The sequence below is a fragment of the Melanerpes formicivorus genome, unplaced genomic scaffold, assembly GCF_026170545.1.
Source record: "Melanerpes formicivorus ecotype bairdi unplaced genomic scaffold, bMelFor1.0.p_v2 SCAF_142, whole genome shotgun sequence".
Taxonomy (NCBI): domain Eukaryota; kingdom Metazoa; phylum Chordata; class Aves; order Piciformes; family Picidae; genus Melanerpes; species Melanerpes formicivorus.
In genome coordinates this window covers 574,571-597,622 of record NW_027142494.1, presented here as the reverse complement: position 1 = coordinate 597,622, position 23,052 = coordinate 574,571, and the positions used below count along the sequence as shown (strand labels likewise).

Genomic DNA, 23,052 nt, shown 5'->3' with positions numbered 1-23,052 from the left:
CAGAAAAGGCACAGTGGAAAGCAGCAGCAAGCAGCAGCAAGCAAGGCAAAAGCCCAAAGCAGGGAGCTGCTCCCCTATCCCTCCCTGTCCCACTGCCATCCCAGCAGAGCAACCAACATCCAAAAAGCCCCAGAACCCAGAAGCAGCAACTGCAACAGGCAGCCTCCCATGCTGCAATCTGAACTTCAAGCCCCATCATCCTTTGTTCCAGCCAGCACTTTCATTTCTGAGGCTGGCATGGCTGCAGCACGGTCTGGATAACAGCAGCAGAGTCAACTCAACCCATGACAATCAGGAGCCCTCCAAGCAAAATGGAAAGAGCCTCTCAGCTTCTATGAACAACTTACACTGCTTTGAAGGCAGCTGGACTTGCCACATGGATGCATTAGCTGAGAGCCCAGAAGAGCCCAAGGGGGCAGTGGAAGGTGACTTGAGAAGGATCCTTGAAGATGAAGCTCAGACAGACTTCAGGATTTGTAGCTGGAACCTTGGTATTTCCTGCTGGGATCTCCTTTGGATTCAGAGCCCTGTGACAACTCACAGGGTTAGGGTTTGGGAGGGACCTCTGGAGATCCCTGAGTCCCCCTGCCAGAACAGGACCATAGAATCTAGTGCAGGTCTCACAGGAACACATCCAGACAGGGCTGGCAAGTCTCCAGAGAAGGAGACTCCACAACCTCTCTGGGCAGCCTGTTCCAGGGCTCTGTCACCCTTACAGCAAAGAAGTTCTTCCTCCTGTTGAAGTGGAACTTCCTGTGCTGCAGTTTCCATCTTTTGCCCCTTGTCCTATCCCAGGGCACAAGTGAGCAGAGGCTGTCCCTGCCTCTTGCTTCCTGATCCCCAGCCCTCAGATATTGATAAACATTGATCAGATGCCCTCTCAGCCTTCTCCCCTCCAGATTAAACAGCCCCACGCTCTCAGCCTCTCCTCATCAGGCAGTGCTGCAGTCCCTTCAGCATCCTCACAGCCTCTGCAGCAGATCCCTGTCCCTCTTGAACTGGGGAGCCCACAACTGGATGCAATATTCCAGGTGGGGCCTACCCAGGGCAGAGTAGAGGGGGAGGAGAACCTCCCTGGATCTGCTGGCCACACTCTTCCAAATGCACCCCAGCATCCCATTGGCCTTCTTGGCCACCAGGGCACATTGCTGTCCCATGCAGAACTTGCTGCCCACCACAACTCCCAGGTCCTCTATGGGGCTGCTCTCTAACTATTTGTTCCCTTGAGTGCTGTAGGGTTCACATTGCTCTGGACATTGCATGGTGCAGATCACCTCTAGTGAATCTGAGGCTCCCCAGAAATTGCCACTGGGTTCCTCTTAATCACATGGATCCTGTCCAAGCAGGCACTAGTGCAGGAGAAGGAACAGCAGACTGAAGAGAAGGAGAAAGGGAACTGAAAATCTCATCAGCTGAATCTAGAAAGAAAGCCCTTGGTAGCAAATGTCCATTCTGGATGGACACAGAACACAACACAGAGAGCTGATGAGAGCAACTGCTGGGAGTGCACCAAGTGCCCTGAGAACCCTAAGGAAGGGCTGGAGGGGGGAGGGCATTCACTGGAATTCCAATACCTGATAATACCTCTTGGACATACTGAGAATCACAGAATTGTCAGGGTTGGAAGGGACCTCAAGGACAATCCAGTTCCAAGCTCCTTGCCATGGGCAGGGACACCTCACACCAGAGCAGGTTGTTCATAGTCACATCCAGTTTGGCCTTAAAATCCTCCAGGGATGAGACTTCTACCCGCTCGTTGGGCAACCTGTGCCAGTGTCTCTCCACCCTCATAGGGAAGAACTTCTTCCTAACATCCAATCTGAATCTCTCCACATCAAGTTTTGCTCCAATCCCCCAGACCTATCCCTACCCAACACCCTAAAAAGTCCCTCCCCAGCTTTCCAAAGCTTTCTTGTAACCTCCTTCAGATATTGGAAGGTCACAAGAAGGACTCCTTGGAGCCTTCTCTTCTCCAGGGCCCAGTTGTCTCAGTCTGTCCTCATAGCAGAGCAGCTCCACCCCCCTGCTCATCCTCGTGGCCCTTCTCTGGAGACCTTCCAGCACCTCCAGATCCTTCTTGTAATAAATGCTCCAGAACAGGACACAGAGCTCCAGGTGGGGTCTCACCAGGGTGGAGCAGGGTGGGACAATCACCTCCCTGGCCCTGCTGGCCACACTTCTCTTGATGCAGCCCAGGATACAATTGGCTCTCTGGGCTGCAAGTGCACACTGGTGGCTCCTGTTGAGCTTGTGGATCAACACTTCTCTTAAGGATAATCCAGAATTAGAAGCACAGGATGGGGATGGAAGAGGCTCCTGATGTTAGCAAGAACTATTCCAAATGTGTCCAGAGATGCAACCTAACTGATTAGCAAACATTGACTGCCTGAAGTCAAGGAACCCCTGTGGGAAAAACACTCAGGGTGTGCACCCATCCAGGCTGTCACCATCCCATAATAAGGAACAAACATACAGGGTGGGCAGCACCAGGAGGAAAGGGAAAGTATTGGAGATGTGGCAGTAAAGGCAGGAAAAGATTACCCCTCAGCTGGTCAGGAATCTGTGCCCCTGGGGCAGACTTCCCAAATACAACTGTGGCTGATCAAGGACAGACTCAAAGTTGGGTCCAAGGAGATGTGAAATGGCACAAATGAAACAATGCTGCAAAGGAAAGGGCCTCTGCTTGGCACAGCTTTGCCTGATGCTTTCTGCCTTGCTCAGGAGAAAGTGAAGCACAAAAGGCCATGGTGAAGACCTCTGCTCTCCCAGTCCTCTGGAATAGGACTGCAGGTGCAGGATCAGCTTCCCAGGGAGGAGGGAAACAGGTTGCAGAAAGAGCTGCTCAGCAGGGAATGGCTCCAGGCATGGCCTTTGCCTCAGAAGGAGGAGTGAGCACAGCACTGAACACAAGTTGTTGTGTTTCCATGGATCAGAGAGGAAGGACATCCATAGACATGGGTGAGAGATGGGAACAAAGCAGGATTGTGCAGGAAGGAGGAGCCAGCACAAGTTCTGCACCATGAGGGTAGTGGAACACTGGAACAGGTTGCCCAGGGAGGGGGTTGGTATCCCATCCCTGGAGATATTGAAGGTGAGGCTTGACAGGGCTCTGGGCAACCTGATCTAGTTGAGGATGTCCCTGGGAAGGTTGGACAAGATAAGCTTTGGAGATCCCTTCCAACCCAGCCCATTCTATGATCAGTGAGATATGGGAACCAAGCAGATTCTTCATGAAGTGCAAAAGGAAGACACCACCTGGGGCTTCTCAGAGCTCTGGGCCTGGCTATGGTTGTGGATTCCTGCCGTGGGCTTCTATGATCAGTGAGCTATGGGAACCAAGCTGATTCTGCATGAAGTGTGTGATGAATATACTGGTGATTTATGTTAAAATGATAAGACTTAGAGTACACTGGGATTAAGGGTCAGGATCTTGGGAGGCCTGTTTTGAGAGTAAAGGGAAAGAAACATATCTTGCAGACTTGCAAGGATACTGTCTGGTTAATTGGAGACATCACGGATGAGAAGGAGCTGTCTTAAAGATAAACATTCAGAACTAGGAATTTGTTTTCTTCAGATAAGAAGCCTGCACAATTGAGCATGCATGAAAGTGGATGCATTGACCCTTACCACACAGAATGTAGGGAGAAGGGATTTGACCACCTATTCTAAGACTCATTACCATATGCCTGCCTTCCATTTAGCATAAGTTTGCTTATGTAGATGATGTAACTATGTAAGATGAAGAAAGCTATTGCAAGGCTGCTGTGGAGGTGGAGTTTTGTCCCCTCTCCAGCCCAGCACGCTGCTTTGCTTGCCTTTTATTGCCTTTTATCACCTTTTTATGATCTTTTAGTTCCAATAAAACTGTTACCAAAAGTTTTTACCTGGAGTCATCTATAACACTCTGAATAGCTGTGCTCTGTCTGTGCTGGCAGGTGCTGACCTTCAACTAACCAGATAAGAAACTAATTCTTGCATACACTTTGAGCTAACAGAATTTCCTCCTTAATAATTACCTTTTGTCTCTCTAACCCTTTCTGGGACAAAAGGGAGGAATGGGTAGAAGGGGGGATAGTTGGGGAGACCCTCCTCGTTGGAGGAGGGAAAGGTTTTCTCTGTTATGTTCTTTGCTGTATATTTCTGTATATATTGTAAATCCTGTATATTGCATATAGATTCACTGCATCTCATCCTGATTGTAAATACAGCTTATATTCATTTTTGCTTCTCCGACTGAGTTAGCCGTGGTTTCTTTGTGGGGAGGAGAACTGAACTTTCTCTCACCACCACAGGGAATGTTGGAGGAGACACCACACAGCAGGCTATGGAAAGCTGTCTATACCCTGAATTATTTAACTATCTCTCTGAGTGGTATGAACCCTGCCATAGTAACTCATTTCTTGTCATTGCAGTCTGTGAGCAATACTTTAGCAGAAAAGGCCCCAGTGTGGGTCTGCAATTTACAGACCCTTGATTGGGAAGGCCCCTGGGATCTTGTGACCTGGGGCCATGGCTATGCTTGTGTTTCCACAGGTACCAGGGTCCAGTGGGTCTCTGCTTGTTGTGTTTGGCCTACTCCAGAGCATGATCAATGGAAACAATGCCCTCAGCCCACATCGACTAACTCCATGGGATAGCAAAACATTTGGGCAGCACTGCTGCATGCAGTAAATCAAACCTGGAATTTAAATGCCTGTCAAGATTAAATTGTAACACACCAGTAAGGTATTTTGAGAACCAGGACATGTGGGATGATAATTTGCTCTTGGCCCCATTAGAGCCTCAAGAATTAGATATTTCAGGGACCTTACAAGCAGAAAGCTGTGTGTACCTGCAGCATAGGTCTGGAGCTGATCTAGTACTATGATCTTTAATCACACTCCCTTTGCCTTAAAGCCATGCAGGCTTAGCCTAACAGCTGAATGAGATGATCATGGAGGTATGAAGAACAAAGCTGAACACATAGCAGCCAGGATAATCTTGCTTCAAATTGCTACAGCAAAGCACCAGCTCAGCTAAGGGAACTGGCATCTTAGGTTGCAAAACAAGACAAGGAAACATCAAAAGTGTTGCTTTAATTAGCCACTGATGAGGACAGTGTCAGCCATGCCAGGCTGCAAAATCGAGCTGCTGTTGGTTCTTTGTTGTCAGCTCATGGTCAGGGCTGGACAGAATGTGATGGTCTGTGTTGTACACACTGAAGTGATCATTCTAAACATAGACATAAGAGTATTACAAACTGGGTTGTGAATATTGCTGATTGGATTAATCCTGATGTTGGCAGTGCCCTGTTCATTCTCATGTCTGCAAAGGGCCCTGCAGAAGAGAATGAGCCCTGGGCAAAAAGGAGGAATTGTAGATAAAGCAGGTGGCCATGGGCAGCTTTAACCTTGAACTAAGCAGAGCTCTGCCCTTGAATCAGGAATGTAAACAACTCCAGGAAAGAAAGTCTGTGAACAACAAAGGAAGAAACAGAGAGAACTCCCCAGGCTACCAAAAGGGGGAGAGAGGTGCCTGGACACCAAGCCTAAACTTAAGTACAAAGGGCACAGGGACACAGAAAGAAAAAGATATAAGCCATGATGTGTATGAATCAAGTGGCCTCTGCTGAGGGCTGGTGCTTGAGCACATCTTGGTGTCATCCTTTTTCTCAGCCACCAACACTGCACAGCCTTAGCTGTTGAGTTTTTCCAGTTCTCTGAGTCACTTCTTCCTGTTGCTTGTTTGGCAAAGCTTGAGTTTTCCCTTCCATCAGCTAGCCAGGAGAAGTTCTCCTCACCTTTCACTGCCTGGTTTGGAATCTCTTGCTTTTGTCAGAAGACATTGGTTTGGTCACCAGTTGTGTTCAGACTTGTCCAAAACCTTCACAAAGTGCAGCTCAGAAAGTTCAGAGTGGAGATGAGGCCAAAGAAATGTCCCTCCAAGGGCAGAGCTGCTATGCATGAAGCCATCCAAAGGTGTCAGGAAATGGCAGGGAGAGCTGAGACAGCTCAGGGAAGGGATGGAAATGGCAGGGGGAGAGCTGGGAGGGAAAGCAAGATTAGTGTCAGCAGCCTGAAGGGAAAGAGCTGCAGGCATGAGACAATGCAGGAGAGGCTGCAGTAGGGATGGCCAAGGGCTCTGGCAAGGCTGAGAGGCCCAACAGGAACAACGTCGTTGTGCCCTTGGCTCTGGCAGTTGCCTCTGCTACCAAGGCCTGTGATGAGAAACTTGGCTTTGAGGCTTTCAGGTTCTTCTAGTCCAAGGGCAGTGCTCAGGGCTTGGCCTTTCTGCTTCCTAGACCAAAGGCAAGCTTTTCTCCCCTGTACTTTGCCTTTGTCTCCCTGCAATCCTGGCCTCTAACAAGCTGCTCTAACAAGTCCCTGGGGAGCCTTTGCCAGTAACAAGCCTCAGTGAGGCCAATCAGTGCTTCAAGGTACTTTGGAGTTTGCTTCTGACTTGGACTTCTTGAGAGGCTTCTTGGCACTACCTTGGCAGAGTCTCCTGGCAGTACCTAAGGATGATGTCATCAGCCCCAAATACTCCATGGGGCTCATTAAATACTGCTGAATCACTAATTATTGCCAAGGTTTGTGCAGCTAAGTGGAGAGGTTTTTATTGCACAAAGCATCTGCTAAAAAATACTTTTAAAGGTACAGTTCATTCCTTTTCAGCAGGAGTTGTTTCTTTGCAAGCAAACCACAACAATCCTGTCAAGGTCCCACCCTGGTCAGTGCCCATCCTCACTCCCCACTGCCCCCAGCAGAGCCTAGAGCCACAGGTGAGAGACAGGATCTGCCTTGCCAGGGGCTGGGGGTCAGGGCTTGGCCCTTTGGATCAATGAAACCCCTCCAGGGTTATTCAGCAGTAGAGCCACCTTGAGCTGCTTGTCCTGACCTGTCTGCACTGCTTCAGTTCTCTGCTCTCACCACAGCCTGGAGATGCTTCAGTGCCTCCAGTGATGCTTCCCTTGCATCCACTCTCTCCTTCTGCCCTAACCAGACCCTGGGGACACTTTCCCAGTATGCTTCACTGGGACCCATTAAGAGTAGAAGAAACTTCAGAGTTTGAATCTGACTTTGACTTCTGGAGAGGTTTCATCAGCTTCTTCTCAATCCCCAAGGGTTGCAGGGCACCAAAAGCCACCAGAAGAGTCATTAAAATACCTTGGGCTGGTCATTTGCTGCCCTATTGGGCTGGACTCCTGGGCTGGAAGGAACTGCTGGCAAGCAGGCAGCACTGCAGGAGACAGGTCTGGCCAGGAGCAGAACTGCACAGCAGGGCTGAGGACACTGCCAGAGGATCTCAGGGAGATGAGGAAGGCAGAGAGAGCTGCAAGGTGGCCAGGACTGGGAGGGTGACTGAGAGCTCACTGGCAGAGAAGACACTGCAGTCACTGACACAGTGAGGCTGTGGGTGCAGGACACTGCAGCTGTAGCTCCTGGAGGCATCTCCATCTCGGCAGCTGATGCACAGCTGAAGGGTCCTGGAGTGTGCACACAGAAGGAGGACCAAACCCCTTCAGTTCCATCCTGTGAGCAGCAGTGATCAGAGCTGGGTAAGGAGAAGGCTTCACCCCCAGCCCCTCTGCCTTTCTCTCTTCCCTTCACTGTCTCTGCAGCACTGCAGGCCTGCTCCCTGTTTCTCCACCTCTACATGGGTGTGGTGGTTTTAGGCAATGCCTTTAAAATTCAGTTACAGATTTGAGCAGAAAAGTAGAAACAAAATAAATAGATCACTCTTGGGTGTGAAAAGGGAAATAAAAGATTATTCTAAACAAATTGATTGGATAAATATCTGGAATCAGAGGAGCTGTACCATAACAATTCTCTCTCTTCTCTTCTGATCTCAGCTGTTTTGCTTCACTCAGGATACATCCCCTGCTTTGGCTCGCCTTGGCTAAGTCTAACCCACTGCTTTTTTTCTCTCTCCACTCCTCCTTTCTCCTTGGAACAGGGGAAGAGGCGTTAGGGGCAGTGGAACAGCTGCCCTGGTCTCTGACCAGGGTAGTTTCTATGTTGTTTGCTAATTGTAAATACCTGTCTAATATTGTCACTCCTGTATGTTCTGTACCTGTTCATTGCATTCCATTGTGGAGTGTAGAACTCTTACTTGTAAATACAGCTTCATTTGCTTCTGACTGAGCTGCTCTGGCAAAGCTAATGATGGGGGAAATTTCAACCTACCACAACAGGACTCTCATTCCCTGTGATTGGGCTGTTGGTCACTTTCTGTTCTGACACCAGGGGAATTTTCATGGCAATTCTGTGTCCTTGCTGCATTTGAAGCTGTGATGAACTCTGCCATGGGTTGGTAGTGATGGGGAATGAGCTGATCCATTCCTCATGCAGCTCAGGGACAGGGCTTGCAATGAGGCTGAGAGAAGTGTGCCCTAACTTGTCACTGCCTTTCCCTCCTTGCACAGTCTCCATGGCCAGAGGCAGCAGATGGCCAACAGCAGCTCCATCACCCACTTCCTCCTCCTGCCATTCCCAGGCACAAGGCAGCTGCAGCTCCTGCACTTCTGCCTCTTCCTGGCCATCTACCTGGCTGCCCTGCTGGGCAATGGCCTCATCATCACCACCATAGCCTGGGACCACCACCTCCACACCCCCATGTACTTCTTCCTCCTCAACCTTGCCCTCCTTGACCTGGGTGCCATCTCCACCACTGTGCCCAAATCCATGGCCAATGCCCTGAGGGACACCACGGACATCTCCTATGCAGGATGTGTTCTCCAGGTCTTCTTTTTCATGTTCCTAATTGATGCAGAGTATTTTCTCCTCACCACCATGTCCTACGATCACTACGTTGCCATCTGCAGACCCCTGCACTATGAGACCCTCCTGGGCAGCAGAGTTTGTCTCCACCTGGCAGCAGCTGTCTGGGCCTGTGGCTTTCTCTATGCTCTTCTGCACACAGCCAATACATTTTCCCTGCCCCTCTGCCAGGGCAATGCTCTGCACCAGTTCTTCTGTGAAGTCCCCCAGATCCTCAAGCTCTCCTGCTCCACATCCTACTTCAGGGAACTTTGGCTTCTTGTGGCCAGTGCCTGTTCATTATTTGTCTGTTTTGTGTTCATTGTGGTGTCCTATGTGCAGATCTGCAGGGCAGTGCTGAGGATCCCCTCTCAGCAGGGACGCCACAAAGCCTTTGCCACCTGCCTCCCTCACCTGGCTGTGGTCTCCCTGTTTATCAGCACTGCCTTCTTTGCATACCTGAAACCCTCCTCCATCTCCTCCCCATCCCTGGACCTGGGGATTACTGCAAGAAGGGGGCCGCTTTAACGACCAATTTGATCAGCGGATTCCCCTTTATTGAGCATCAGACACATCTTATATACAGTTTGCTATAATTATGCCCACTTGGCAACATACTATTGGTTGCTCTCTAAAAGGTTACATCATTGTTTTCACAACTCTGTGGAATTCTTCCATCCGGCCTAATTGCTCTCTTTCCCAGATCTCGCCTCCTCCTTATCTTGCTTGCCTCCCATCTCAGGGGCAGCTGGACTTCAGCATACCAAGCAATCAGCACCTTCTCACATCTCCTCTCCGCCAGTATATTATCAACAGAGAATTCTTCAAGGCCTGAATTGCACAGGTGTTCCTGGGACCCATGTCCCCTCTTGTCCGACAACAATTCCCCCGTTTTTCTTTTGTGCAAGTAAGGCCTTGGAAGTTATTCTTTGAACACTTTGCATAATACAATTATAAACAAGTTTAACAATAATCAAAATGAGTACAATAATACCTAAGGACCTTAAAACTTACTACTATAATTAACAAACATATTTACATTAAGTCTGGGTATCCCTATCAGACACGTCTGAAAAAGTTCAATCAATTCATTATTACCTGTTATGTTGCACCTCTATTTTCTCTAGGATGGTCAAAACTCATAATTTGTTTAATGGTAGCAAGATTTCTTTAATCTGTAAAGGTAGATCTGGCCAGGCTCTAGCTTCACAGACAGAAAACTTGCAGGCAATCAGCAAGAGCAAAAGAGCTTCATTGCTTTGCCCAATATAAAATTACCCATAATAATGTGGTTTTGGTCATCCTAGTAATACTAATCTCTTATTGGTACCAACTTCACCCAAAAAGCAACCTTACAATAGTTTTCTTCATCTTATATAGTTTCATCATCTATATAAGCAAACTTATGCTAAATAGAAGGGAGGCATATGATAGTCTTAGAATAGGTGGTCAAATCCCTTCTCCCTACATTCAGTGTGGTAAGGGTCAAAGCATCCACTTTCACACATGCTCAATTGTGCAGGCTTCTTATCTGAAGAAAACAAATTCCTAGTTCTGAATGTTTATCTTTAAGACAGCTCCTTCTCAGCCGTGATGTCTCCAATTAACCAGACAGTGTCCTTGCAAGTCTGCAAGATAGGTTTCTTTCTCTTTATCCTCTAAACAGGCCTCACAAGATCCTGACCCTTAATCCCAGTGCACTCTAAGTCTTACAATTTTAACACAAATCACCAGTATATTCATCACAATTCCCCCTTTTTTTTTTTTTTTTTTTTTTTGTCACCATTGATTTGTGTTAAAATTTCCAGATATTTCAGAACCTTCTTAATTGGATCATAATTAAGTTCATCTGTTCTGATCACATTCTGATCATAATTCTCTACTTGTAACTCATTGACATGAGCAATCTTACTTAAAGGTCTTAGTATTTTGTAACAACAATTGCAGAGTATTATGCATAGCAATATTACAATTATTCCAACAATATTACAAACAAATGTTTAAGCCAATTTAGATTTGGTAACCAGAAAGTTAATTTATCCCATATTTCTTTAAATCCACAAGAAGTATCATCTAAAGAAATCTGATGTAATATCTGATTGTGGTTTACAATCGCCTGTAAATCTGTTTTCACTCGTTTATCTAGATTAACATAACTACAACAACTTACATTTATGACTACACATACACCCCCTTCCTTAACATATAAAAAATCCAAAGCTAATCTATTCTGAGTAGATATTTTCAAGAGACTATTGATTTCAATTTGCTGCACTTTTATTACATCTATGCTTGCATTCATCATGATTTCAACTGTAGCAGAAAAATTTACTATTGCTTTTTCAAGTTCAAGTCTTTTCTCTCTGGTCTGATCAAGATTCCACACATGGGAACGTGGTTTTTGATTTCGATTGGACTACTTATGTACAAATAGGGTTAGGATCAAAATTAGGCTCCACAAGTGTATGTGAACTCTGCCTCCTCGGCCTGCTGGGGTGCAACCAGCAGCCGGGTGTATTTTCTTCTCGGCAGCAGTTACATTCTTCAGGAGCCCTACAGATTTTTTAACTCCTTAACCCACTTCAAAATTCCATTTGGAGTCTCTTCTCTACTTCCTTGGTTAGTTCGTTTACCATTTCCCATTGTGCTTCTGTTATTTCAATTCCTCTTCCTTTAAAATCTTATGTCTCTTACTTTTCCTTTTACTAATCCTTTTAATTATTCCTGAGATTTCCCAACTAAAATTTCTCTAGTCTTTATTTCCCACTTATGCCAATCCCTTTCAATAATTTTCCATGGGGATTTAAATCCTTTTTCTCACCACAAAATAGGTTTTCTGTATTTACCAGCCCAAACTGCCTATTTTCAAATTCATCATTCAGGACAAAATATTTTTTGATTGATGCTTTTGACCCCAGATTATCATAACAGTTATTGTGATCGATGTTCGACTTCATGGGAAATGCTGTTTCCTCTCAGTCTTGGCTCTTCTGCACATTAGTGAAGGAATAGTTGTTAAAATTAATACCTATTTACTACAAACCTTAACTTATGCTAATACCAAAAATCCTTAAAAGACTATGTTAAAATTAATCCATCAAATCAGTGTCTAAAAAGAAATAAAATTGTTACATTAACTGAAAAACACTTTCCAAAATTAAAACCTGTTTATACATTCCTTAACTATATTACATGGAGCTCCTTTGAAATGCCTAGGCAGACAACTAAGAAGGTTCGAACCAAAAGAAAATCTTACAATTTGAACTCTTAACTAAGTGCATACACCTTACTGCAATTACTATGTACTAAGTACTTATAAATACCAAATGCTTACTTATTCATTATGCTTATTAGAAAAACTTAACAAAACTCTAAATAACAAATCTCTGAAAGACATTACAATCAGAAATGACAAAATGAGTACTGTTGCTTTAAATCAAAACAGAGTAGTGCGGCTAAAGCCGCTGCGGGGGAAAGGGGTGGGGGCTGCTGCCGTGGCAGCTGCTCCGCTGCTACTGTCGGTGCTGTCGGTGTCGGTGGTGCGTCAGCCGGTACCGCCTTGGTCGGAGCCGTCGGTATCCGCGGGGGCCGGCAGGGCTCGCGGGAGGAGAGCGGTGGCAGGAACGCTGTAACCGCGAGCCTCCAAGCACTCCATTTTTTCTAAGAGGGGCCGTAAAGCAAAGTCGGCGCTGTTTGAATTCCTCGCTGCCGGTGTTATCTTCCGAGTCCGAGCCGTCGCTGGCGATGTCAGAGGAAGGTTCCCCGCTGTGTGCAAACGGCAGTGGTGACGGCTGGTAAACGCGGTGTGGTCGCCGCAAGATGTATCGGGGGCGGCCCCGGTCGATCGGTCGACAGTTCTCAGACACATCTTTCAGCTGCAACTCAGATACACCTGGCGCTGCATCTCGTCCTGACAAAGTTGCTCTAACTGCAGCAGCCATTCGCTGTTTCAGTTCGTAGGTTTTAACACAGTTCATGCATTCTCGCCACGACTCTTGCAGCTTTATAGCAGTTTTATCACCATCTATAACCAAGTCCCACAACTTGTTCCTGTATTCTCTCCAACAAGCTTCATCAAAATAACTATCTCCGCTAGGGAAATGCCCTAAAGCGGATCTATGGGCCAAAAGTCCGGGCATTACTTTAGACGATATCTCCGCCTTACGCTTTTCGATGACACTGTATTTCGCCTGATGACTGCTTATAGGGTCGGCCTTGCCCTTTCGAGTCTGTGCGCAAAGGTACTAAGGCTGCCATAACCTGCTGACTATGCTCAAGCTGTTTTGTCATTGTCATTGACAACACCTCAGCCTGTTTTTGTAATCCCTTATCAATCACCTCCGTCAACATGGCCATTGGATTGCTTGGCAAGTCCTGAGCCCTCTGCAACAATTCGGCTACCGTCCATCTAGGATCTGCTGATGTAATAAGCTGCTGCGTCTGCTGGTTCCCATTCTGCATTAAACACTGCCTTAAAATTGCCTCTCGGATACCTTCTCCTACGCTTGCTGCTCTAAGTGTGGCAAGCAACTTATCCACAAATTCACCAAGAGGTTCCTGTCTACCTTGCTTAATTCCCATATAGTGAGGATTTGCATTTCCATCCTTCTGCTTGTCAAAAGCCCTCCTTACTATCTGGGCTGATGCTTGCAAAACAGGCGGCTGTAAAGGTGCCTGTAACTCTGGTCTCTCATACTGTCCCGTTCCACACAACTGATCTACTGTTACATCAAATAGTGGGTCGTTTTGCTGTCTTTGTACTCCAGCTGATTGTCTAGCTAGGTGTTCCCACTCATTCAAAAATGTCATAAATTGAGATGCTGTTAGGATCAGCTTCATAACATTATAAGAATCTCTAGGTAACATATTATAGTTCATATAAATAAAATCAATCATCTGTCTAGCTGGTTCAGATTGAATCCCAAACTGACTCGCAGTCTGTCGTAATTGAGATAACAATTTCCATGGCGATTGGGTTACATCAGCCTGGACAACATTCTGCTCCCCAGGGACCTGTGTATACATTACTGGAAGAACTTGATGTGAAGCAGCCAGCCGGCTAAGCCCTTCCTGATCTCCTTCGGCGTTTAAGTGTTCTGCAACCTTTCGCCAATACTCTGTGTGCTTTCTTGCATGATCTTTAACACCACCTCCAGGATCTATCGCCCTGTTTGTCTCCTCTCCCTCACTTACTTTCTTCTCCTGTACAATTTGCTCAGCTAAAAGATACGGGGAAGGCTCCTCAGCAGAGTCCTGTGTTACAGATTGTAATTCGACTCTGCCACCTAGTCCTTTTACACACGCAGCCTTCTCCTTTCTTAAATAATCCTGAACCTCTTCTGACAAAGGCAACCCAGCATGTGTAACACTTGCTCCATTTGGGTCCGTATAATCTAATCGTACCCTGGCTTGATAAGCTGCCACTTGCTCAGCACGATGCTGATCCAATGCTGTCATAACCATCTTCCACCATTTTCCACACTCCTTTGCTCGTTTTTCATCATCTAAGCCATGCAGCCACAAGTCTTGTCCAGACTTTTTCCACTGCAATTTTCCAAACACCTCATTTGGGTCCTTAAAATATCCTAACTCTCCTGCATAGCTTAACAGCGGCACCAACTCCTTTGTAAAATTTAACTTACACTGTCGCTTTTCTAACAAGCATATAAATAAATCATACGCTGCCTGCCTATCCATGTCCGTATTTAAACGTTAATACCTGTGCGCACAGACCTCGTTTAAGCAGTTTCCGGCTCTACAGCGTCTTCGGCTTCAAGGCTGTCTTCCCTTTTCTTGCAGCCTCCGGTACTGCTATCCCGGGCCGGCCGTCTTCTTGCCTCCCGGCTTACTGCGAATCTCCCAACGTCCCGAAGAACTTCTTAAACCCTAACGTTTGTCTTCATTAGGGTCCCGTGTTCGAGCGCCACTTACTGCAAGAAGGGGGCTGCTTTAACGACCAATTTGATCAGCGGATTCCACTTTATTGAGCATCAGACACATCTTTTATACAGTTTGCTATAATTATGCCCACTTGGCAACATACTATTGGTTGCTCTCTAAAAGGTTACATCATTGTTTTCACAACTCTGTGGAATTCTTCCATCCGGCCTAATTGCTCTCTTTCCCAGATCTCGCCTCCTCCTTATCTTGCTTGCCTCCCATCTCAGGGGCAGCTGGACTTCAGCATACCAAGCAATCAGCACCTTCTCACATCTCCTCTCCGCCAGTATATTATCAACAGAGAATTCTTCAAGGCCTGAATTGCACAGGTGTTCCTGGGACCCATGTCCCCTCTTGTCCGACAACACATCTCAGGGCACAGTCCAGAAAGGATGATGTGAGCAGACAGCAGCCTGCCCAAGACATCTGAGATGAATCTCCCTGGGCCAGTAGGGTTTGTTCTGGAGTGACACACAGCAATGTCCCAGCTCTGTCAGGTGTCCACAACTGAGCTGGCCTCACAGACCCCTAATGGAGTGTGGGATGTTCAGAGACAGAGTCTTTCCCCATCACTCACACAGACCCTGCCCTGCAGCAGTCAGACAGTCTCCCTGGCCTCCTGCTGCCCCTGCCAGAGGCTGGGAGGCTTCTCACACCTCCAGTGCCCTGGTACCTCCAGCAATAGCTGATGATGTATGCTCACTCAGATTCACCTCACCTCATCTGCTGACATCTCATCTGCACAATGCAAACAGGCACTGCTGACCTCCTGAGGCCATGTCCTCCTGTGGAAGGACACAGAGTCTATCCAAGCTGAGGTGTGAGGCTGCTGCTGGAAACAGTGGTTGGCCCAGTCTAGGATGACTGCCCTGGGACAGCTTCCCAGGGTGTCCAGTGAACACAGACACAGTCCAGACCCTTCTCTGCTGATCCTTCAGGTCACTTGCAGGAGGCCTGGCTGTGTGAGGACACTGCTGTGTGCCCCAGCCCTGCACACTCACACACTTTAGCTGTTCCCTGCTGTTTGCATCTGGTGGACAATTTCTTGGGCATGCTCTTGAAGGAAATTGTGGAAGAAGGCCTAAGCCTTCAGGCACTGCCCCAAGCAGATCAGCTCTCTGTGTGGAACTGCTCTTGTGGAGGCCATCTGAGCCAAAGAATTTCCAATGGTTTGTGTCTGCCTGTGGTCATGGGACTGCCACACAGCAGGATGGTGCCCAAGCTGCCAGAGCATTCAGGCCTTGCCCCAACACAGGGGCTCAGCAGGAGAGTGTGGAAGTGGAAGGAGAAGAGCCCTGGCAAAACAAGTGGCCAATGGCCAATGGGCACTGTCGTAAACAACCGGCTGCAGCCTATGGGAGGTGTGAAGCTGGAATTATGCCATGCTTGGCATCAGCACCAGCATCCAATGCCATGGGTGTGTGCAGGGGTCTGTACCACCTGGTTCACACCTTGGCCTTTGCTCTCCTCATGAAAGGAGGGGGAACTTGTCCATGTGCAGGGACAAGTTTCAGTATCTGGGCATAATTCTGGGCATAATGTGCCTTCCCCACATGGGGTCAGGAAGGCCAAGCTATGGCTGGAGCTGAACCTTCCTAGGCATGCAAAGAACAAGAAGCAGATTCTCCAGGCCTGCCAGCCAGAGAAGGAAAGTCAAAGGAAGGATGTCCTTTGTGATGAGCCAGACTGGACAGCTGGTAGCAGCACATGAGGAGAAGGCTGAGCTACACAAACACATTTTGCTTCAGTCTTCCCTGGCAGATTCTCTCCTCACATCTCCTCAGCTGTTGGACCTCAAGTCGGACTGTGGGTCAAAGCCTGTGGAATCCTGATCTAAATCCCTGCATTGATTGTAACCAGCTGTTGGGGTTTGACTTGTGAAGTGCTGCTATGAAATCCCACAGCCTGAGCTCATGATTCACCAGAACTGTTGAAAGGATTTCAAACTGCTGCTGCTGCTACCTTCAAGTTCTACAGGAGCCACAGTGCCTTGGGAAAGCACTGCCCCTGAAATCCCTGCACCCAAACTCTGAGTCATAAACCAGGGACTAGGAATGGATTTAACCTCAGACAGGCTTCTCTCTCAAGTTGTTTAGAGAGTGAGGGAGTCCATTAAAAACCTTGTGAGTCAACAGAAGGGCTTCCTTGAGGCCTTTATTCTCAGGCTCCATGTAAAATCCTTCCAGCCCCAGGAGATTTTCCTTTCACAGTCTTTCTAATCCTCCCCCAAACTGATTTTCCTCTGCAGGATTCTCCCATGGTGAAGGTGAGAGAGTGAAAACTTGACACCAAACTGAACCTGTTGACATCTCTGTTCCCTTTGCTGAATTCCATCCAATTCATTCCAATGTCTCAGATGCTCCTCCTGCCTCAGCAGAACTCATTGCTGCTTTCCCTTCTGAGGGAGGTGCCTTTGAGATTGGATTGGATTTGCCCAAGCCATTGCCATTCATGGCCAGGAATGGCAACAATTTCCTTTGTATGGGGATGCAGGGGCCTAGGGGAGATGCAAACACCCCCATGGTGTAGGGGGGTAGCTGCAGCCCTGTGGAGAAGGGGTTGGGGATATTGGAATAAAAGAATCCTGGAATGGTTTGGATTGGCAGAGATGGAACAGAGCATTGAGTCCAACACCCTGACCATGGCCAGGGACATCTCCCACTAGGTTGGGCTGCTGAAACTCCTGACTTTGGAGACTTCCAGGGATGGACATCCCCTTCTCTGGGCACCCTGTTCCAGTGTCCTGCCACCCTCCTTGCAAAATGTTTCTTCCTTCTATCCAATCTCAGTCTCCTCTTTCAGTTCAAAACCACTTCCCCTTGTCCACCCACTACAGCACTTGGTCAAAAGTCTCTTTGTTGTCCTATGAGCACCACATCTCCATCTGCAAAGACCTTGGAGAGTGCCCAGAGATCTCCCAAGATGTGCTTGGGAGGCCTCAGGCACATGACCAGTAGATAGAGGCTGAAGGCCATGGGCTCAATGGTGTGAAGAGTGAGGACAGGAGCAGAGTAGCCTGAGAGTGCTTGGGGAGTGGTTTGAGACACGGAGAAACTTTTCCGCACAGTGACAAAGTGCAAGAGAAAGAAACAAAGCCACAAAGTGCAGCTGGGGAGGTCCACACTGGGCATGAGGAGAAAGAAATGTCACTGCAAGACATCCCCCAGCTGCAGCCTGGAGCACTCCAAGGCTTGGAGTCTCAAGGAACAGCCAGGGAGGATGGAGAGAGAGCAACAAAGGAAGGTGCCAGCAAGGTGGGGCAGCTGGCTGGGTGACTACAGCCTGCAGGGAAAGAGGCTCAGCTGATGCAGCAGCAGAGGACAGCCTGAGGGGCAGATGACAGAGGGCTGTGGGAGAGCTGAAAGGCTCATGGCAGAACCAAGCTCTTCATGCCTTTGGTTCTGGCTGTGGTCTGTGTCACTGATGCCTCTGAGGAGACAACTCCTCCTTCCAGCCTTGGGGCCTCATTGCCTCCTTTTCCATCCTCAGGAGCCTGGGAGGGGTTGTGCCATAATCCTGCCCTTGATATCGGTCCTCTTCACATCTCACTGCTCCAGGAGTCACCCTGAGGGACAGGATCTGCTAGTGGAGGAGCCAGGGGTCAGGGCTTGACCCTTTGCATTAATGAAACACCTCCAGGTTTGCTCAGCATCAGAGACATCTTCCTCTGCTTCTCCTGACCTCTCAGCACTGCCTCCACTTCTCTGCTCCAACCACAGCCTGGAGACACTTTCCCAGCAGTGTCCTCACTGGGACCCTTCAACAAGAGAAGAAACTTTAGAGTTTGAAAGTGACTTCAACTTCTGGAGAGGTTTCATCATCTCCCTCTCAGTCTCTGATGTTTACATGGCACCAAAGCCACCAGAGGGTCATTAAAATGCCCTTGGGTTGGTCCTCTGCTGCTCAGCTGGGCTGAGCTCCCTGGCTGGAGGGAGCTGCTGGAAAGTAGGCAGCAATGAAAAGTGTCAGCTGTGCCCAGGAGCAGCTCCTCTGCACAGCACAGCAGGGCTGAGGGCGCTGCCAGTGGATCTAAGCGAGATGAGGAAGGCAGAGAGAGCTTGGAGGTGTCCAGGAGGGTGACTGAGAGCTGACAGGAGGAGAAGTCACTGCAGGCACTGACACGGTGAGTCTGTGGGGGCAGGGCAGTGCAGGTGCAGCTCCTGGAGGCATCTCCTAAAGCTGGCACAGCCACAGCTGGTGGGGGCTGGAAGGAAATCTTCCTGTGCAGAGGCTCTTTTCAGGCTTTTCTGAAGAGCTGTGGAGCCCTGGGGTGCAGGCAGGGGTGGTCAGGGCTGTCCTTCAGAGCAGGGTCCCTGCAGCCCAGGGGCTGTGTGCTGGGGCAGGGACTCTGCTGCCTGCCAGGCTCAGGTCTCAGCCTGCCCAGAGAGCTCCACACAGTGCTGTGGGGAGAAGCTGTGAGTGGCAGGAGACAGCCCTGGCATAGCAGGGCAGGGCAGGGCAGGGCAGGGCAGGGTCCTTGTGCTGTGGGGAGGGAGCTATGTTGGCCAGAGCTGCTCACAGTTCTAGCTCCCCCCTGGGCATTTCTGAGGAGGCTTTCCAGAAGAGCATCAAGGCAGCATTTTGCTGGAAGGGAAGGAGTCTTGGCTTTGAATGTTGACCTCCTTGGTGTGCTGGGTGGGCTGTGTGAGACTAGAGCTTGTTTCTCCACTCTGGAGAAGACTTTCATTAGCCTTTGAGCTGCTTCTGAGCCCCTGCACACTCAGAGCTGGCCCTGGGCAGTGTCCTGCTGCTGGGAGGGGTCTGAAGGGCAGAGCTGAGCACACAGCAGGTGGGATGAGCTCTGTCAGCAGGGACAGGGAGGAGAGCTGGGCACAGAGATGCAGCTTCTGGCAGGGACAGCTGCAGGCAGCAGGGACTAGGGCAGAGGGAGGAGAGGGATCTTGTGGCAGAGATGCCCTGGCAAGGGGGATCAGGCACCTCTGTGCCATTCTCTGCACTGCAGACACATTTCCCAATGCAACCTTTTGCTCTCCTCTCCTACCCAGCAGAGGCAGTGCCCTCAAAGCTATGGGCTCCAGGTCAGGAGTCACAACCTTGGCAGCTGACATTCATCTGAAGGCTCCTGGAGTGTGCACCCAAAAGGAGGACAAAAGCTCTGCAGTTCCATCCTGTGTGCAGCAGTGAGCAGAGCTTGGTAAGGAGAAGGCTTCACCCCCAGCCCGTCTGCCTTTCTCTCTTCCCTTCATTGTCTCTGCAGCACTGCAGAGCTGTTCCCTGTTTCTCCACCTCTCCATGGGACTCTCATCCCTGGGATTGGGCTGTTGGTCATTTTCTGTTCAGACACCAGAGGAATCTTCATGGCAATTCTGGGTCCCTGCTGTGTTTGAAGCGGTGATGAACCATCACTGGTTGGGAGTGATGGGGAATAAGCTGATTCATTCCTCATGCAGCTCAGGGAGGGAGGTTACAATGATGCTGAGAGAAGTGTGCCCTAACTTGTCACTGCCTTTCCATCCTTGGACAGGTCTCCATGGCCAGAGGCAGCAGATGGCCAACAGCAGCTCCATCACCCACTTCCTCCTCCTGCCATTCCCAGGCACAAGGCAGCTGCAGCTCCTGCACTTCTGCCTCTTCCTGGCCATCTACCTGGCTGCCCTGCTGGGCAATGGCCTCATCATCACCACCATAGCCTGGCACCACCACCTCCACACCCCCATGTACTTCTTCCTCCTCAGCCTCGCCCTCCTTGACCTGGGTACCATCTCTACCACTGTTCCCAAATCCATGGTAAATTCCCTGATGGACACCAGGGACATCTCTTACACAGGATGTGTTGTCCAGGTGGCCTTTTTCATATTCCTAATTCAGGCAGAGTATTTTCTCCTCACCACCATGTCCTACGATCGCTACATTGCTATCTGCAGACCCCTGCACTATGAGACCCTCCTGGGCAGCAGAGTTTGTCTCCACCTGGCAGCAGCTGCCTGGGCCTGTGGGGTTCTCTATGCTCTGCTGCACACAGCCAATACATTTTCCCTGCCCCTCTGCCAGGGCAATGCTGTGGACCAGTTCTTCTGTGAAATCCCCCAGATCCTCAAACTCTCCTGCTCCACATCCTACCTCAGGGAACTTTGGCTTCTTATGTTCAATATCTGTTTAGTCTTTGTCTGTTTTGTGTTCATGGTGGTGTCCTATGTGCAGATCTTCAGGGCAGTGCTGAGGATCCCCTCTCAGCAGGGACGCCACAAAGCCTTTGCCACCTGCCTCCCTCACCTGGCTGTGGTCTCCCTGTTTATCACCACTGCCATCTTTGCCTACCTGAAGCCCTCCTCCATCTCCTCCCCATCCCTGGACCTGGTGGTGTCAGTTCTGTACTCAGTGGTGCCTCCAGCAGTGAATCCTCTCATCTACAGCTTGAGGAACCAGGAGCTGAAGGCTGCCTTGAGCAAACTGATCACTGGATGCTATCAGAAGCAATAAACTCTTTGTCTTCTACAGAGCAGTTCTGATGTCACTCAGTGCAGGCCCAGCCTGGCTGCTGGAGTTCTGGCTGCTGCTGGGGCTGTTCCCCTTGGGAGAATGTTGTTCCCACACAAATATCTTTCTTCAGGCCAGTTCTGGTTCAGTGTTGTCCTGTCTGGTGTGACCCAGACGCTGCAGACATCAGGAGCTGTGCCCCCTGTGTGGTCAGTAATAAAGGACCTTGCAGGGAGTTGTTTCTCTGAGTGCCTTCCTCCTAGGCTTCTGTGGAGCTGCAGGGCAGTGCCTGTGTGCAGAAGTGGAGGGGCAGACTCCCAGCACAGCAGCAGTGCCAGGGAGCCCCAGAGCTTGGGCTGTTCTCAGCTGCTCTTTCTTCCCTTCCACTCTCTCCTGCTGAGCCTCTGTGCTGGGGCAAGGCCTGAGTGCTCTGGCAGCTTGGGCACTGTGCTGCTGTGTGGCAGTGCTGGGACTGCAGGTAGGGACAGTCCAGGGCTGCTTCTGGTACAGAGCTGTGCTCCAGAGCAGCACTGCCATCAGAACAGGAGGTCTCCTCATGCCTTCATACCCCAACCCCCTCCCATTACAGACTGCACCTACTCAGTCAATATTGGATGCCCTGACCGCCTTCCAGTATAGACTCAGTCTAAACATGGTTCCTTTAACCCCTCCCAGTACGGATGTGGCCTCATTCCAGTTCAAACTGGATCCTACTGTCCTCTAGCACTGCAGCTTGGTTCCCATCCCAGCACAGAATATATCCCCTGGCTCCCTTCCCAGTACCATCTGGATCCATCCCATTAGAAACTGCACACTCTCATGCCCTCCCGGTACAGTCTGGGCCCTGTCCCACTCCTTTTAATTCTTCCAGGTACACATTAGGCTTTGTCCCAATAAAAACTGAATCCCCTTGTGCCCTCCCAATGCAGATTGGAACTCTTTCCAGTACAAGCTGCATTTCCTGGGCCCATTCCAGTGCACAGTGGACTATTGATGTCTGAATGAGGTGACACCACCACTGAGTGCTGCTGTGCCAGACATGCTGGAGCTCCAGGAGGAGCTGGAGTCAAAGGCAGCCAAGAGGTTCTCTGCAATCAACATTGCCAATGCTGCCTTGTCAATTCCATTGGCAGCAGAGTGCAGGCCACAATTTGCTGTCACCTGGAGGGGTGTGCAATACACCTGGAATTGACTGCCCCAGGGGAGGAAGCAGAGCTCCACCATTTGTCGTGGACTAATCCAGACTGCACTGGGAAGGCTGATGCCCCTGAACATCTCCAGTACATCCATGACATCATTGTGTGGGGCCACAAGGCAGAAGAAGTGTTGGAGAAGGGAGAAAAAATTATTCAGATAGTTCTGAAGGCTGAATTTGCCATAAAGAAAAGCAAGGTCAAAGAACCTGCACAGGAAATTCATTTCTTGGCAAGAAAATGGCAGGCTGGATGCTGTCATGTACCTATGGACATGGTCAACAGGATAGCAACCATGTCTCCACCATCCAACAAGAAGCAGACACAGTGTGTCCTAGGCCTTGTGGGGCTCTGCAGAATGCATGCCCCAGGCTGTGGTCAGCCTGTGAGCCCTCTCTATCGAGTAACCTTAAAAAAGAATCATTGTGAGTGGGGCAGTGAGCAACAAGGCTTTGAGCAGATCAAAGAGGCGGGAGCTGTGCAGTGGCACTTGGGCCTATCTGAATAGCACCATTGGTGCAGAATATCCTCTACAGTGCAGCTAGGGAGTGTGGAGCACTTGGAATCACTGGCACAAGGCATCAGGTGAAACCTGAGGTCAGCCACTGGGGTTTTGGAGTAGGAATATGTGGTGATGCCAGCAACGAGCAGTGTGAGCAATCTGGCAGTGTAGGCCTAGAGCCTGACATGGTGGTAGGCCATTCTCAACATAAGTGCAGAAGTGGCTAGCAGTGTAGCAGAAC

General features: G+C 49.2%; 1 protein-coding gene and 1 pseudogene across 1 annotated transcript; both read left to right on the top strand.

The window, feature by feature from the left end:
- Positions 1-23,052, top strand: part of LOC137456909 (zinc finger protein 420-like) — a 207,079-nt pseudogene that overhangs the window by 19,417 nt on the left and 164,610 nt on the right.
- Positions 20,124-21,119, top strand: LOC137456896 (olfactory receptor 14A16-like). The gene has a single exon (XM_068168585.1). It carries the CDS (start codon positions 20,187-20,189, stop codon positions 21,117-21,119), a length of 933 nt encoding a protein of 310 aa, XP_068024686.1. The 5' UTR covers positions 20,124-20,186.

Excerpts from the sequence above, each read along its gene's own strand:
- LOC137456896 (XM_068168585.1), top strand. The coding sequence starts at position 20,187 with ATGGCCAACAGCAGCTCCATCACCCACTTCCTCCTCCTGCCATTCCCA.